Source organism: Lepus europaeus, chromosome 6 (genome assembly GCF_033115175.1).
Source record: "Lepus europaeus isolate LE1 chromosome 6, mLepTim1.pri, whole genome shotgun sequence".
Taxonomy (NCBI): Eukaryota; Metazoa; Chordata; class Mammalia; order Lagomorpha; family Leporidae; genus Lepus; species Lepus europaeus.
In genome coordinates, this window is record NC_084832.1 from 96,881,261 (window position 1) to 96,898,799 (window position 17,539).

Genomic DNA, 17,539 nt, shown 5'->3' on the forward strand with positions numbered 1-17,539 from the left:
ACTAATAAATCATTTAGTAAATTTCAATTATTTATTCAATCTTATCTTTTTTTTTAACTTTTATTTAATGAATATAAATTTCCAAAGTACAGCTTATGGATTACAATGGCTTCACCCCCCCCCCCATAACTTCCCTCCCACCCGCAACCCTCCCCTTTCCCACTCCCTCTCCCCTTCCATTCACATCAAAATTCATTTTCAATTCTCTTTATATACAGAAGATCAGTTTAGTATATATTAAGTAAATATTTCAACAGTTTGCCCCCACATAGCAACACAAAGTGAAAAAATACTGTTGGAGTACTAGTTATAGCATTAAATACCAGTGTACAGCACATTAAAGACAGATCCTACATGATATTTTTTAAAAATTGACTAATTTTTTATGCAATTTCTAATTTAACACCAGGTTTTTTTTTATTTTCAATTATCTTTATATACAGAAGATCGATTCAGTATATGCTAAGTAAACCTAAGTCAAAAGACTTCTCTGATGAAAAAAATTTGAAGAATTATGTTTGAACAGAAAAATAAAAATACGTTGTTCATGCAGTTGACAAAAGCAGGAGGAAAGTTTCTTGTGGGTATGTTCAGGATGTTCTGGTGAATTAATTAGAGAAGAAATAACTATGGTATATATTCTTATTTCTACTATATACATCCAGGCTTAAGTTAATGCACATGCTTGGTTTCTTCCCAGTGATTTTCCATGTCTTTTTTTTTTTTTTAGATTTATTTTATTTATTTGAAAGAGTTACAGAAAAAGGTAGCGACAGAGAGAGAGGTCCTCCATCCGCTGGTTCACTCCCCAGATGGCCGCAACGGCTGGAGCGGTGCCAATCCAAAGCCAGGAGCCAGGAGCTCCTTCCAGGTCTCCCACATGGGTACAGGGGCCCAAGGACTTGGGCCATCCTCCACTGCTATCCCAGGCCATAGCAGAGAGCTGGACTGGAAGAGGAGCAGCCGGGACTCAAACCAGCACCCATATGGGATGCCAGTGCTTCAGGCCAGGCTGTTAACCCGTTGCGCCACACCACTGGCCCCTCCATGTCTTTTCATAGTTGAAGAATTTCAGAGCAATAAATAAAACTGTGATAATAGGACACAAAGTGACAGAAAAGCTATGAGCATGAGCTCTACAGCTGGATGGCCTAGATTAAATTTAGCACAGGGTCTCAGACATAGAAAAGCTTCAAAAAGTCAGACCTTGTGTTTTTAATTGCAGAAGCAATACAAGAGGACCTCAAAAAGTTATTGCAAAAACAGAATTAAAAGAAATGGATTTGGGTATAAAAGAAGATTAAAAATTGCAGTCAGCATTGTGACACAGTGGGTTAAACCTCTGCCTGCGACTCTGGCATCCCATATAGGTGCTGGTTTGAGACCCAGCTGCTCCACTTCCAATGCAACTCCCTGCTAATGTGCCTGAGAAAGCACCAGAAGATGGCCCAAGTCCTTGGGCCCCTGCACCCACAAGGGAGACCTAGAAGAAGGTCCTGGCTCCTGGCTTCAGTTGGGCCCACTGGCCATTGCAGCCATTTGGGGAGCAGGGAGGAACTCTCTCACTCTCACTCTGTGTGACTCTGGCTTTCAAATAAAGAAAAAATAAATATTTTTTAAAAATTAAAAATTATGCTTCATGAAATAAGCTAGATACAGAAAAACACTGTATCTTTTCTCTCATACATGGAAATGCTTACATATAATTATTACATATATATGTATATATATATAATTGTTGGAAGTCATAGTGTTTGATTCATTGATATTTACAAGTTGTCTTTACTGAATTATACCCTTTATATTATAAATATATAGTAAATATCCTTATTTCTTCATATCATGATCTTTGTCATGAATTCTACATTATGTAATATTAATACATTCACCCCTGCTTTCAAAAAACAGTATGTATTTTAAAAATGCTAAAAAACTGAATCTAGACTATCCTAAATGGCTGAATAGAGTGTAGCCACACTCACTGAGGCTGATCCGGGATATGTAAAGAACAAAGGAGCAACTATGTTTCTAGGATTCTCACTAACAGAAATTTTCAGCCAAGAAGTAAAAACAAAAACAATGAGGACCTGATGGGACAAGAGGAGAAACAACAGAGACTCCCCTACCCTACAGCCATGCAATGCAGCCAGCTGTGAGCTTTATTTTACCACCTCAAGGTAGGAAGAAATTGCTGAGTGCCCCTCTTCCCCCACCCCCACTAGTGGCTTGTTTTAGCTGAGCGGGAATTCCTCAGTTGCCCTCTGACCTTTACTTCAGCCTGGTGAGCTGACGGGTCTGAGCAACTGCTGGGCTTGGAGCAAGGAAGCCACCTTCCTTCCTCTCTCCCCTTGCCACAGAGTGCAGCGCAGCACGCCTCTGTTCTCTAACCAGCATCATGGTCCGAGTCAGAGCAACGTGAGGCGCAAAGGACGGGCCCCTGCACCTGCCACCGTGGACGTTTTGGGGCATTCGCCCCAGAGCTACGCTCACCCCCTCTATGTGAGCAAGGAGGATTGATTGTAGCTTTAGGAGGCTAACACCAGAAGCAGCCCATTAAAAAACTCTGCTCCCACCCTGGGAGATCTGGGTAATGACCCCAATATACCCTGCAGCACCGGAACTATAATAATTCACCCTAAATTTCTCAGTGCCACTGGAATCTACCCATTGGACATAGGGAAGAGCCTGCATCCCACCTCTCTGGACTCATACCCTCCAGTGTAAAATCTCCTGCGTACCTTGTAGTCACCCAGTAAGAATGAACAGGGTCCAGTTCACATCCCCTAGTCCTAGAACTAGGACCGTTGGAATTATAAGCCACAGCATAAATTGGGCTCTCCTATGGGTCCATCTGTATCACACAGTCCTAGAGCCACAGCAATCGGTGCCACAAGCCCAAGCATCACTCAGCCTTGCCAGTAGGACAAGGGGGCAGCCACTCTTATCTACCTCAGCACCAAGAACAAGGCCCTGGCTATCACATTTGCCAGGGAGACGACACCAAACTTCCTGTGGACCAAAGATATTCACCTGAAGAAACCCTTCATCTCTATGAAGCACAGCAGACTAGTCCACTCTGTCACTTATAGACACAGCTGACACTGATTAAGACAAAAGAAATCACTCAGAGACTACACTCCTGGGCTCACCTAGAACCAAAGCCAAAACAACAAGCTAAGTGATAGCCTGCATCTCAGCTAAACCATAAACTCTTTTAATAAAACCTACTCCATAAAGAAGGGGGACGAATATACCAGATAGGCAGTGTTATCCAAAAGGAGCGCACTACCAAAATTTCCCAGTAACCTCTGTTCACTGGAGCAAGTGACTCCTTTCGTTGAAGTGACTTCAGGCCAAAAATCGGTTTTTGGCATGATGAAGTATTGAGTAGTTGCAGTAACATAGTGATTTCGCAGGAGGAACATTATTCTTGGGCTCACGGTATATGCTCTTTGGAAACAGAGTGGTCCCATGGCTTCCAATGAGCATATACCTAAGTCGTGCTCAAGAAACATGACCCCTCCAAAAGAACACACTATTCATCTAGATTACTAGATCTTGAGCTGAAGAAAATCTATACAATGATAATAAAGAATTCAAAAAAATGATTGTAGGGAAACTCAATGAAAGGCAAGAGAATACAGATAGAAAGATTAAAGAAATGAAGAAATCAATGAGTGACATGAATGAAAATATTACTAAAGGGATGAAACTCATTAAGAAGAACCAAATAGAAATTTTGGAGATGAAATCTTCAATCAGTGAAATGAAAAATGTAATAGAAAGCTTTAAGAATTTCTGAGCTCAAGAACAAGATTTTTGAAGTCACCTCATCAGACAAAAATAAAGAGAGAATAATTTAGAAGAATGAAGAAAGTATACATGAAATATGGGGTACTATTAAATGACCAAATATTCATATTATAGGTATTCCTAAATAAGAAAAGGAAAAAGGCACTGAGGATCCACTAAATGAAATCACAGTTGAAAATTCTCCAGGTCTTAAAGAGACATGGGCATCCAGAGAGAAGCTCAAAGAATCCCAAGAAGACTCAACCAAAAAAGGTCTTCTCCAAGGCGTACTGTCAAAAGTTAAAGACAAGAAAAAAATCCTAAAGACTGTAAAAGAAGAGCATCAATTTACATATAAAGGAAAACCAATTAGATTAGCATCAGACTTCTCAGTGGAAATCCTGAAGGCCAAAAGAGAGTAGGATTATATATTCAAGAGCTTAATAGAAAAAAATTTTAGCCAAGAATACTATATCCAGTGAAGTTATCCTTTAAAAGTTAAGGAGAAATAAAGTATTTTAGAGAAAAGCAAAAACCGAGAGAATTTACCACTAGACAGCCCTACAAGAAATTCTGCACCTGGGAAAGCAGGAGAAGATGGCCCAAGTCCTTGGGCCCCTGCACTCACATGGGAGACTGGGTGGAAGCTCCTGGCTCCTGGTTCCTTGCTTCAGAATGCCTCAGCTTTGTCCATTGTATGGACATCTGGTGAGTGAATCAGTGGATGGAAGACTTTGATCTCTGTCTGTCTCTATCTCTCTCTGTAACTCTGACTTTCAAATAAATAAGATAACCCTTTAAAAAAAAATGACACCACCAAATTCACTAATGGGTAATGGAGCAGGTAGAATTATTATCCAATCAACAAAGTAATGTGTTTTAATTCTTATCTATTAATTCTAACCTTGAATGCAAATGGATTAAATTCACCAACCAAAAGGCTTAGGTTGGCTGAATGGATAAAAAAACATAGCCCTTATTATATGCTGCCTACAAGTAACTCACTTCACAAAGATACTCACAGACTGAAAGTGAAGAATTGGAAAAAGATAAACCAAGCAAATGGAAACCAAAAGCAAGCAGGCATAGCTGTCCTGATATCAGATAAAAGGGACTTTAAATCAAAAACTGTAAAAAGAGTTAAAGAAAGACATTATATTTTGATAAAAGGTTCAATTCAGCAAGAAGACATAACAATCATAAATATACACACTCAACACAAGACCACCCAGATATATACATAAAATACTAGTAGACCTAAAAGGAGATATAGATTCCAATACAATAATAGTGGGTAACTTCAGCACCCCACTCTCATCAATAGAGAGATCATCCAGATAAAAAATCAATAGGTTATATTGGAGTTGAAATACACTATCAAGCAAATGAACCTAAAGACATTTTTAGTACACTTTACCCAACAGCTACAGAAAACACATTCTTCTAATTGATACATGGAACATTTTCTAGGATAGATTACATATTAGGTCACAAGTCAAGTAAGCAAATTTAAGAAGATTGAAATCATACCATGTATCTTCTCGGACCATAAAATGATAAAAATAAAAATCAACTAGAAGAACAATAGAGCACTCATAAATACTTGGAAATTAAACAACATGCTACTGAATGATCAATGGGTCATAGAAGAAATTAAAAAGAAAATCAAAAACTTTCTTGAAATCAATGAAAATGAAAACATAACATATCAAAACCTGTCATATACAGCAAAAGCAATATATTTTAAGAGGGAAATTTATAGCTGTAAATGTTTACATGAATAAAAAAGAAATGTCTCAAAGATCTAATGATGCATCTTGAAGAGTTAGAAAAACAAGAACAAATAAAACCCAAACTCAGCATGAGGAGAAAAAATAATAAGAATCAGAGCAGAAATAAGTAAAATTGAAATTAAAAAAAAATACAAAAGATCAATAAAATAAAATGTTGGGTTTTTGAGAAGACAAACAAAATAGATAAACCTCTAGCCAGACTAACAAAAAAATACCCAAATAAATAAAATTACAGAGAAAAAGGAGACGTTACCACTGATGCCACTGAAACACAAGAATCATAAGAAACTGCCATGAGGAACTATATGCTAACTGGGAAACCTCGAAGAAATGAATAAATTCCTGTTTAGATATCCTACCAATATTAACTCAAGAAGATATAGACAACCTAAACAGACCCATAACAAGCAATGGGATTGAAGCAGTAACCGAAAGGCTTCCATCAAGGAAAAGTCCAAGACTTGATGGCTTTACTACTGAATTTTACAAAATATTCAAAGAGGAAGTAACTCCAGTATTCTTCAAACTATTCCAAAATGTTGAATAGGATGGAACTCTGCCAAACTTTTTTTCATAGGGCGAGCATTCTTTTGAAACTAAAACAAAAGACATGACACAAAAAGAAACTACAGAGCTATCTCTTAAATGAACACAGATGCAAATATTCTCAACAAAATACTGACAAATTTAATCCAAAACCACATCAAAAAGAACATACACCGCGGTCAAGTGGGATTTATCCCAGAGATGCAATGGTGGTTCAATATTCATAGATCAATAAATGTCATAAATCACATCAATAGAATGAAGAACAAAAAACATATGATCATCTCCATAGATGGGGAGAAGGCATTTGATAAGATTCAGCATCCCTTCATGATAAAAACCATCCACAAATTAGACATAGAAGGAACATGCCTCAGAATTATAAAGACTGTACTTAATCAACCAGCAAGGAAAGCTGAAGACACTTCCCCTCAGTTCTGGAACAAGACAAAGGTGTCCACTTCCACCACTCTTATTCAATATAGTATTGGAAGTTTTAGCCAGACCGATTAGAAGGAGAAGGGAATAAAGAGCATCAAAATTGGAAAAGAAGAAGTCAAATTATCCATGATTGCAGATGATACAATGTTGTACATGGAAAAGTCTAAGCATTCCACCAAAAAACTCTTAGAAATGATAAGCCAATTCGCTAAAGTAGCAGATAAAAAAAGCAAACATACAAAAAAAGCTACCTTTTTTGAATGATAATAATGAACTCACAGAAAGAGAATCAAGAAAGAAACCTCATTCACAATAGCCACAAAAAAATCAAATATTTAGGAATAAGTTTAGCCAAAGTAAAATATCTCTACAATGAAATTTATTAAATATTGATGAAAGAAATCATCAAGGACACAAAAAAATGGAAAGGTATCTCTTGTTCATAGACTGGAAGAATCAATATCATTAAAATGTCCCTACTACCTAAAGCAATTACAGATTCAATGGAATCTCTATCAAAATGACAGTGACAGTCTTTACAGAATTAGAAAAAGCAATCCTAAAATGTATATGGAATCAAAAAGACCCAGAATAGCCAATACAATCCTGAACAAGAAAAATCAAGCCAGACACATCACAATATCTGACTTCAAAGTATACTAAAAAGCTATAGTAAACAAACAGCTTGGTACTGGCATAGAAACCAACACATAGATCATTGGAACAGAATATAGAGCCCAGAATTAATTAATTTAGCCTCTCACATTTAGATTGTTGCCAAAAATGCTCAGACCATACAGTGGAATAAGGATAGTCTCTTCAACAAATGGTGCTGCCGAAACTGGATGTAACTATGTAGAAGAATAAAATTAGATTCATATCTCTGACCATATACAAAAATGAATGCAAGATGGATCAAAGACCTAAATTTAAGACCTGAGACTATGAAGTTGCTGGAAGAAAACATAGGGGAAACATTCCAAGACATTGTTGTAGGAGACAACTTCTTGGACAAAATCCTTAAAGCACAGACAACAAAAACAAAACTAAGCAGATGGGACTATATGAAACTCAGAAGCTTTTGCACAGAAAAAAAAAATCAATAGAGTGAAGAGACATCCAACAGAATGAGAAAAACATTTTCAAAAACCTGACAAACAATGATTATCCAAAATATATCACCAACAACAAAAAAAACCTCAACAATAACTAAAAAAACAGCCAATCCAGTTGAGAAATGGGCAGAGGACTTCAATAGACAGTTCTCAAAAGAAGAAATGCAAATGACCAACGAATATTTGAAAAAAAGTTCAACATCAGGGAAATGCAAATCAAAACCACAATGAGACATAACCTCATGTCTGTCAGAATGGCTAAAATCCAAAACACAGAGAGTAATAAAGGTTGGCAAGGATGTGGACAAAGGGGAACACTTCACACTGCTGGGGGAAATGCAAAGTAGTGCAGCCACTGTGGAAAACAGTGTGGAGATTACTTAGCGAACTAGAAATAGACTTGCCATATGATCCAACAATTCCACTTCTGGGTATATAACCAAAAGACTTGAACATAATATATCACAGAGATACCTGCATCGCAATGTTTATAGCAGCACTGTTCACAATAGCCAAAATTCGGAACCAACCAAGGTGTTGATCATTAGATGAATGGCTAAAGAAAATATCATATAGACACACAATGGAATATTATTCAACTATTTAAAAAGAATGAAATTTCACCATTTTCAGCAAAATGGAAGCAACTGGAGGACATATGCTAAGTGAAATAAGCCAAACCCAAAAACACAGATACCATACATTCTCCCTTATATGTGTGAGCTAAAATTTTTAAAACAAGCAACAAAAAGAAAATTGAAAGAAATGCACAGGTGAATCAGTATTTTGCAAATCTGGTTTTGCAAAACATAGTTCTCTACCTTTATCAAACACAATGGTTAAGAATGCTATACTAATATAGTTTTAATATATATGATTACTTTAAAATTTGCTGTATACAGGTGAAATGGTTTTCCATTCAATTATTGTTTAGAGCCATTGTCTATATTCCCTCTATATTGGGATCTTTTTGCTTTTTACTTGTTAAACTTCTTTTTGGTGAAGTATTAAGCCTTTTAATTATAATGTAATTTTAAAATATGTTATCTCAAAACCTAAAAACAAAGAAAGGGAGAAGGAAGGGGGGTAGGGAGAAGGGAAGAAGGAATATCATTATGTTCTTAGAGCCATATATACAAATGACACTGAATCTGTTAAATGCTAGTTAAAAATTAAAATAGGCCGGCACCGCAGCTCAGTTGGCTAATCCTCCAACTGCCGTGCTGGCACCCTGGGTTCTAGTCCCAGTTGGGGTGCCAGATTCTGTCCCGGCTGCTCCTCTTCCAGTACAGCTCTCTGCTGTGGCCCGGGAAGGCAGTGGAGGATGGCCCAAGTGCTTGGGCCCGGCACCCACATGGGAGACCAGGAGGAAGCACCTGGCTCCTGGCTTTGGATTGGTGCAGCGCGCCGGCCATAGCAGCCATTTGGGGGGTGAACCAAAGAAAAAAAAAGGAAGACCTTTCTCTCTCTCTGTCTAACTCTGCCTGTTAAAAAAAAATTAAAATAAAAAATTTTTAAAATCAGTACGTCATATAACTGAATACATAGAAAGAAAGCTATAAAAAAGTATTGAATCTATGTGTGTCTGTTGAGATTTACACTTTCCTGTGTTGTTTGAAATATCTTAAAACAAAAATGTGAGGTGAAACTTTTAAATTGAAAGCATGTTTAGTTTTTTCCTAATACATATTTTCCATGAAGTTTTTGAATAGTGGTGAAGTTTAGGAGGTAGAGCCAGACTGTCAGACTTAAATTCTACTCTGCCATTTACTCTCTGCAGTAATGTGAGCAAGTTACTTTTTTTAACCTCTACAGAGTTAGTTTCCTCATTGTAAAATGAGGATAATAATTGTTCCAATGTCATAGCTTAGGATAAGAATATAAGTATTAGTGAGTACAAGGTACTTAGACATTATCTGTCATATTTTAAATGTCCAGTAAATGACCTTATTATTCAAAGTGCCATATGCTACCCTGCCTTGCTCCCTAGTGGGAGCTTAAGCAATTTGCATAATCAAATTTATCTTATCAAAATACTTAAAAGTTCAGTAACCATTATTTCCAATACATCCCTCAAATGGAAGATGAAAACAAAAATGAGATAAAAAATATAACTCACGAGCCACAGGCAGTCACCACAAATTCTTCATCTAGAAAACCAATAATCTTGGGCATTTTTACTTGGACCTCAAATTTGGGCAAAACTGTTTTATGGAAAAACAGAGGAGAAAAAATGAGTCAGAGTGGGCAGGAGATCATGGAAGTATCAGCAGGGGAATCTACTAGAGAACCTTGTAAGATAGGATCCCCGGGAATGACTGACTGCAGCAGGGAACACTAAGGACAGTACCAAAAAGGGGAAGGCATTTGTACTTTGTTAAGCTGGTACTGTTTCCTACCCTCTCCTTCTCTGGATTTGCACAAGAGTTAAAAGACAGAAGGAGCCGGCGCCATGGCTCACTAGGCTGGTCCTCTGCCTTGCGGCGCCGGCACACCGGGTTCTAGTCCCAGTCGGGGCACCGATCCTGTCCCGGTTGCCCCTCTTCCAGGCCAGCTCTCTGCTGTGGCCAGAGAGTGCAGTGGAGGATGGCCCAAGTGCTTGGGCCTTGCACCCGCATGGGAGACCAGGAGAAGCACCTGGCTCCTGCCTTCGGATCAGCGCGGTGCGCCGGCCGCGGCGGCCATTGGAGGGTGAACCAACGGCAAAAGGAAGACCTTTCTCTCTGTCTCTCTCTCACTGTCCATTCTGCCTGTCAAAAAAAAAAAAAAAAAAAAGACAGAAGGAAAGAAGTACCATTAGACTCTGAAGATCATCAGAGTTGTGGTAATAGAAGACATAAGAGCTTCCTGCCTGTGTGTCCTTATTCTTTTCCTCTTCTTATTCAGCTCTTCTCCCAAATGCTAGCCCTGCTGACCAATGGAGGTCCCAGGCCCACCACCAGATGGATGGCTGTCAGTCTACTGAGGTAAGAGTCAAGCAGAGGCTTCCATAGTTTCTTCCATCAGTTCCCCTGCGCTGTCCACTCTGGCAGCGGAAGGAAGCTGGCTTCCCAAATTCCTTGCAAGCTCCAATTTACTCATCCCCACAAATGTTTCAGAACTGCTTAGTAATTTAATCTGTCAGCTCCCCCTGATGAACTCTTACTTTTTGTAGCCTCTCTCAACATTGTGCGAGTTGTTATTCCTACAATATAAACTTATTCTCTGATTCTCATGGCAGTTCAGGTGAGTTTGTGGAATCATGACTTATGATAGGACTTTTGGGCCATGATATGAAATATTTAATTTACATTAGGAAATCCAGATGGGGTGTGTTTGCACTAGCAGTTAAGATGCCACCTAGGGCACCCACATCCCATATTATAGAGCCTGGGTTCTAATCACAGTCCCACTCCCAATTCCAGCTTCCTGTTAATGTGCGTATCTGGAGGCAGCAATGATGGCTCAAGTGCTTGGATCCCTGCCACCCACATGAGAGACTTGCATTGAGTAGGTGGCTTCTGGCTTTGGCCTGGCCCAATCCCAGCTGGGAATTTGGAGAGTGAACCAATGGAAGAGAGATCTCCGATATTCTGTCTCTAACTCTCTCTCTCTCTCTCTTTCTCTCTCTCTCTCTCTCTTTTTCTCCCCCTCTCTCTTTCCCTTACACATTTCAAAAATTTTTTAAAAAGAAAACACATATAACTGATAAGATTGCTTCATTGCCCGAGTTGCTAAATCAACTATGTTATAGGTTAGTTGATTACTACAATTAGTTGAACTACTGTTTGACAACTAAATTACTATGATTTAAGAATCATAATTAGAGTAATGGAGGTGTAGGTTACAGAAGACTAGGAGATAATCCAGGCAATACTTGAAGTTGTAAAATATAGGCAACCAGATGTAACAATTCATGTTTGAATGGTGTCAAAAGATACTGTTCAATACTCTCGTAACTCTATGATTTTGGTAACTTGCTAACTTTTCTACTATTTATATGCTCATTTGTAAAATGAGGATAAAAACAGAAGGCCATTGTGAGGATTAAATGAGACAGTCCATGGAAAATGCTTAGCAGATATCCAAGTGAATAAAATATTTGCTAATTTTAAATTATTGTGCTCTAGACCTTTGCTTGCTACCCATGTGTAAAAATTATCTAATATTAAATAGTTCAATATCATTAATGCCTTATACATACAGAATTCTTACCATATTCCTTAACTTCAAAGGAGTGCTCTATTCTTTTTCCTGACTGTGGCGTTACCATGATCTTGTAGTGACCCAGAATGGGCTCCACCGACAGTGGGAAAGAGAGTTGGGTGAGTCCCCCTTGCAGTTTGAGGCTTTCCCACTGGAAAATTCGGTTCTTCTTGGGATTCTGTAGGTACAATGTTTTTAGTTCACAGAAAAATTAGAAATACATACTTTTGAGTAGAGGGACAGATTTTCAGCTAAGAATGACATTGGGAATTGGGTTATAAATGGTTGGTAAATTAGCACCAAAGAATTTAGCAAAGTTTTCTAGGAATTGTAGACAGAGAAAAGGGCATAAAGTTTATCTACCAACTATGAGACCTCAGATGACATTTCAAATTGATATTGCCTTTTTATATTATGCCTTCCCATTGTATCCAGAAATAGGTGAAGAGCCACTAAATTGCATCATCTCAAGGAATTTTATTCCTTCATTTATATCTTACCCAAAGAACTTAAGGTATGAGAGAAAGGAGTATTTGTCTAGTTTTGGAGAAAGAGTGAAGGGATCGTGGGAGAGGAATATTTTAGTAACTTACAGGAAGTCCTTATTCCAATTGAGATGTGTAGTAAAGAACCTACCTCGATATAAACAATAGGGAACTGAAAAGAGAAAAAGAAATAACATGAGCAGGTGATCAAATGTGGAAAGACAAAACCATGAAATCAGCACTAACGAAGTTTATTGATCAAAGAAAGTTTCTGCATTTCTTGTCCACCAAAGGAAGTGTCTTGTTTGGTTCACTGCACTTTACATGCTCGGTTTTGGGATGTGCATCTCTTAGGAGGGCATGGCTTTCCTTTTGTAAACTAACACACAATTAAGGAGAACTTTTCTGATTAAAAAGGCCTAGATGTTAAGACAATGGTCATTTTGCAAATGTTATTTGTTTTGCCAAAGGTTTTTGTTTCAGAAGAAATCAAATGCACTTCTTTCCTTTTACTCAGTGAAAATAATTGGAATATTTAAGAGTGCAACTTCAGCTGAGAATTTATTTAATAATCTGGTTGATGAACTGCCTTGAGCCCAGCCCCTTGTATTCTCCTAGCAGTGGTGCCCTTACGAGATCTTTCTAATGATAGACCATTATCTCATATTTATCTCAAGTTTTCCAGAAGAATAGGATTTCTGCCTGTTTTCACCAGGCTTGCTTGCTGTTATGAGACTCACCGTTGCATTCAAAGGGTGAAAGTTGACATCCACAGAGACGATGCGGAATCTCACTGGAACACAGAGATTTTCCCCATAAAACCCAGGAGAGTAACTCAGGACAGGAACAGCATGCCGGAATTCCCAAGACTGCAGAATAAAGAAAGAACAGCTCCTCTCCCCCAAAGTCACCCTTGCCTGTCTGACCCCTTATACCTGTTTGTGCTGGTTTGTAGATGGGCTTGTCTGTTTGGACAAAGACTATGTTCTCCGCTTGTGTTATGGGCACTAGCTTCCTCTTTATGAAATGCTGGGTCGGCCCCTTTACCTCCACTGTGACTAAGGCAAAGGGAAACGGCAGCACTGAAATCTGTAAGAGAGACATGAGTTGAGCATCCACCCAGATCCATTCCTCGATCTCTCAGTCTCCAGGATTTTCTGTCCCTGGTTAGCCCCTTGTAAGAGACAAGGGCAAAGATTGTATCTCCTATTTTCTTTTTTTTAAACTTTTATTTAATAAATATAAATTTTGAAAGTACAACTTTTGGATTATAGCAATGTTTCCCCCATAACCACCCTCCCACCCACAAACCATTTCATCTCTTACTCCCTATCCCATCTCATTCTTCACTAAGATTCATTTTTAATTATCTTTATATACAGAAGATCAACTTAGTATATACTATGTAAAGATTTCAACAGTTTGCACCCACACAGACACACAAAGTATAGCGTACAGTTTGAAGACCAGTTTTACCGTTTTTTCATAGTACAACACATTAAGGACAGAGATCCTACATGGGGAGTAAGTGCACAGTGACTCTCGTTGTTGATTTAACAATTGACACTCTTGTTTATGGCATCAGTAATCACCCAAGGTTCTTGTTGTGAGCTACCAAGGCTATGGAAGCCTCTTGAGTTCACAAACTCTGACCTTATTTAGACAAGACCATTATCAAAGTGGAAGTTTTCTCCTCCCTTCAGAGAAAGATACCTCCTTCTTTGATGGCCCATTCTTTCCGATGGGATCTTACTCACACAGATCTTTCATTTAGGTCATTTTTTTTTTTTTGCCACAGTGTCTTGGCTTTCCATGCCTGAGAAACTCTCATGGGATTTTTAGCCAGTGTATCTCCTATTTGCTAAGCAGATAATTATGACTGTGTAACATTACAGTAAAAATGTGTTGATTTAAGAGAAAAATATCTTTGCAATAAAATGAACTAATTCTCCAAACCATGACAGTAGAAGAAGTGGTATGCTTGCATTTTCACAGCCATATAGTATTATTAAAATAATTATTAAATTTTATTTTCCAGAGGCTAACAAGAATTTTATGTTATCATTCATAGTAAGTTAACCATTTAATGGCTTAAGTAATAAAAGATTGCAAAGGAATACATTAACCATCATCCCTCTATGAATCTTAGGTTTGTTTTTAATATTCTCAGTGTTTGTGTAATGGCAGGTGCATTATTTACCAGAAGTTTAAGATCAAATGAAATTCTTTATATTATAATCGTTTCCTTTCATATATTTACCTAGCACTGTTTGTATGACATGAGCATATACAGTAGAACTTTCATGCTTAGAATCTAATTTTCTTCATTCTGTTTTCCTCATTCTTCCTTACACTGTTTTTATTTATGGGGGATCAGGACACATGCTATAAATTAATATGCTTTGTCCACCCATCTCCCGTGTATTTTGGAGTGATACTGACAATGAAGGGACTGCAGTAAAAGGAGTTCCTCTGGGTCACTACATCCGTAAGGAGGTTTCTCTTCGTTCCATACTCCAGAGTCATGTTCAATGTCATTGTCTCATTCAGGTAATTAAGAATAACACAGGCTTTTTCAGGAACACCAGCATACAATTCTGATGGGACCAACACTATGTATTGCCTGCGGAGAAGAGGGATCTGCATCAACCATGGAAGAGTTCAAAGACAGCATTATTCTGACCATTTACAGAGCCGGAATACAGCAGAAGCATGCTCTTCAAAGGATCAGAGGAACTCAGAGAACCCCAAATTACACATTCTTTTGATTTTCTTGTTGCTGTTGCAGTATTCACCACAACAATATTAGAAAATTGAGTAATAGACATGGATAAGCAATTCATAAATCACTAGATATTTTGGATAGGAATTTCAAATTTTCAAAACATGAATCATGAACAAATCATGATTGAAGGCATTAAGAACCTGTCTTAAATTTCATGTGGATGATACCAAAAATCCTTTTGTTCCAGGAAAGCTAAAATAGTGACATTTAATACATGAGGAGAAGCTGAACTGCTTTTCACTTCCGCTTCAGAAGCAACGTTAGCTCTTTCTTTTTTCTTTGACTCTCGTGATGGCAGACAAATCAAGCCAAGCTGGGCTAATCCCCAGACATGCTGCCACTCAGACACACTCAGAAGAAAACACTGCTGCTGTCACCCTTTGCTTTCACTTGCAACCACTCAAACTACAATCTCTGATGTTGGCTGTTTGCACATGCTGCTCTCTTTCAGGGTGTCCTTGTCTACCTGGAAAACACCTATTTGCTTCATAGGACTTATCTCAAAAGCAAAGAAACTTTGTCTACACAGAATTGGGTCATGCCCTTCCTCCTACAGCAGGTCTCACAAAGAGTCAGGTTTTCTTAATGAGTATTCTCACAGAATCCTGCAATGCCTGCTTCTCTTGTAATATGTATCTACAAAATTCTTGGCCAGTGCCGCGGCTCACTAGGCTAATCCTCCGCCTGCAGCGCTGGCACCCCAGGTTCTAGTCCCGGTTGGGGCACTGGATTCTGTCCTGGTTGCTCCTCTTCCAGTCCAGTTCTCTGCTGTGGCCCTGGAGGGCAGTGGAGGATGGCCCAAGTGCTTGGGCCCTGCACCCGCATGGGAGACCAGGAAGAAGCACCTGGATCCTGGCTTCGGATCGACACAGTGCACCAGCTGTAGCGGCCATTTGGGGGGTGAACCAACGGAAGGAAGACCCTTCTCTCTGTCTCTCTCTCTCTCTCTCTCTAACTCTGTCAAAAAAAAAAAAATTCTATCCTGTCTATAATGTGAACCATTGAGGGCAACATACATTCCCAAGACCTAATGACGGCTCCTCAAGGTTAGCTGAGGGATTGAGTGCACTGACACACAAATTCTGGCTTTTCTGTGGATCATTCGCCCATCTTGACAATCCCTGACTTGAGGAAATCACAGACATTGGCCAAGACCCTGATGCCCGTTTTCTGAACCATTAAAAAGATTAGCCTTTGTTTTTGCTATTTGTCTGGTGAATCTTTAGCTATTTGTCTGGTGACTGTTTCATAAATGTCACTGCCCTGTGTTCTCCAAGTTTTCTGTAATTGAAGCAATCTTTTTCAACAGAGTAATAACTGACTGACATTTCCAAGCACTTTTGGCAAGAAATCATCACATAAGGAATCAGGAGATAAGTAGAGGTTTAGAAGGAGATAACATCATGGGAGAAAAAAAGGAGCGTGATAGAATTTTTTGGAAATATTGCTTACGGTTTTGCAGTAGCTGAAGCATCTCTGGGAAGGAGAATAAAAAGTAGAATCAAGATGAACAATGGCAGTTGATTCCCCCTCATGGTGTGGAGAGGACTTGGGACAGAATGAGTCTGGTGCCTTGGTTTTTTGAACTCTGTTCTTGTTTCCGATTCACTTGGTTTTATTTTATCTGATGGGAGGTGAAAGTAAACTGCCAACCATTTATTTTGTAACATATTAACTATTTCTGGTTTAAAAGAAAATCAACTCCAGATCTTCTCCAGGACCATTAGTATCCTTTCAGCCACTTTATTGAATTTTCCGAATGCTTGAAAATAGTACTTTGAGGCTAGCCCTGGGTCAGATTACAAATCAGTACTTTAAATATTCTTAAGGCAAAACAAAATAAGTTAGAAGGTTTGATGAAATAAATCCATATTTGGACCTTTTAAAAATGCATTTATTTATTTTTGAAAATCAGAGAGAGAGAGAGAGATTTTTCCATCCACTGATCCACTCCCCAAATGGCCACAATGGCCAGGATTAGGCCAGGCCAAAGCCAAGAGCCAGGAGCTTCATCCAGGTCTCTCACTTGGGTGCAAGGGCCTGATGACTTGAGCCATCCTCTGTTGCATTTCCAGGTGCATTTTCAGGGAGCTGGATTGGAAGTGGAGCAGCCAGGACTCGAACTGGTGTCCACATGGGATGCCGATATTGCAGACTGTGACTTTACTCATTACACCACAATGCCAACCCCTCAGTATTTTGACTTTTTAAGACAACAAATGTAAATCCATATCCTCTATATGTTCTTAGTAGTTCATGGATTGTCTCATATTCATTCAGGATTCACCTTAAATGGCTCTTTAATGAAACAAAAAATGAAATCTATCACAGAATTTTATTTAAGCTCGAAGACAAGCTGCCTGTGGTTTAAGAGTTTTACCTTTGCTTTTTAACAAC

General features: G+C 38.6%; 1 protein-coding gene across 1 annotated transcript in view; it reads right to left on the reverse strand.

The window, feature by feature from the left end:
- The window catches only part of LOC133761800 (pregnancy zone protein-like), a 68,943-nt gene extending 52,210 nt beyond the window's left edge, over positions 1–16,733 (reverse strand). The window contains exons 1-7 of the mRNA XM_062194646.1: positions 16,595–16,733; positions 14,800–14,980; positions 13,293–13,446; positions 13,098–13,150; positions 12,509–12,529; positions 11,882–12,050; positions 9,807–9,891 (exon numbers count right to left, since the gene is read on the reverse strand). Of these exons, the coding sequence (XP_062050630.1) occupies positions 9,807–9,891; positions 11,882–12,050; positions 12,509–12,529; positions 13,098–13,150; positions 13,293–13,446; positions 14,800–14,980; positions 16,595–16,677 (746 nt within the window). The 5' untranslated portion in view covers positions 16,678–16,733. The remainder of the gene's footprint in view (positions 1–9,806; positions 9,892–11,881; positions 12,051–12,508; positions 12,530–13,097; positions 13,151–13,292; positions 13,447–14,799; positions 14,981–16,594) is intronic.
- Between the last annotated feature and the right edge of the window lie 806 nt (positions 16,734–17,539).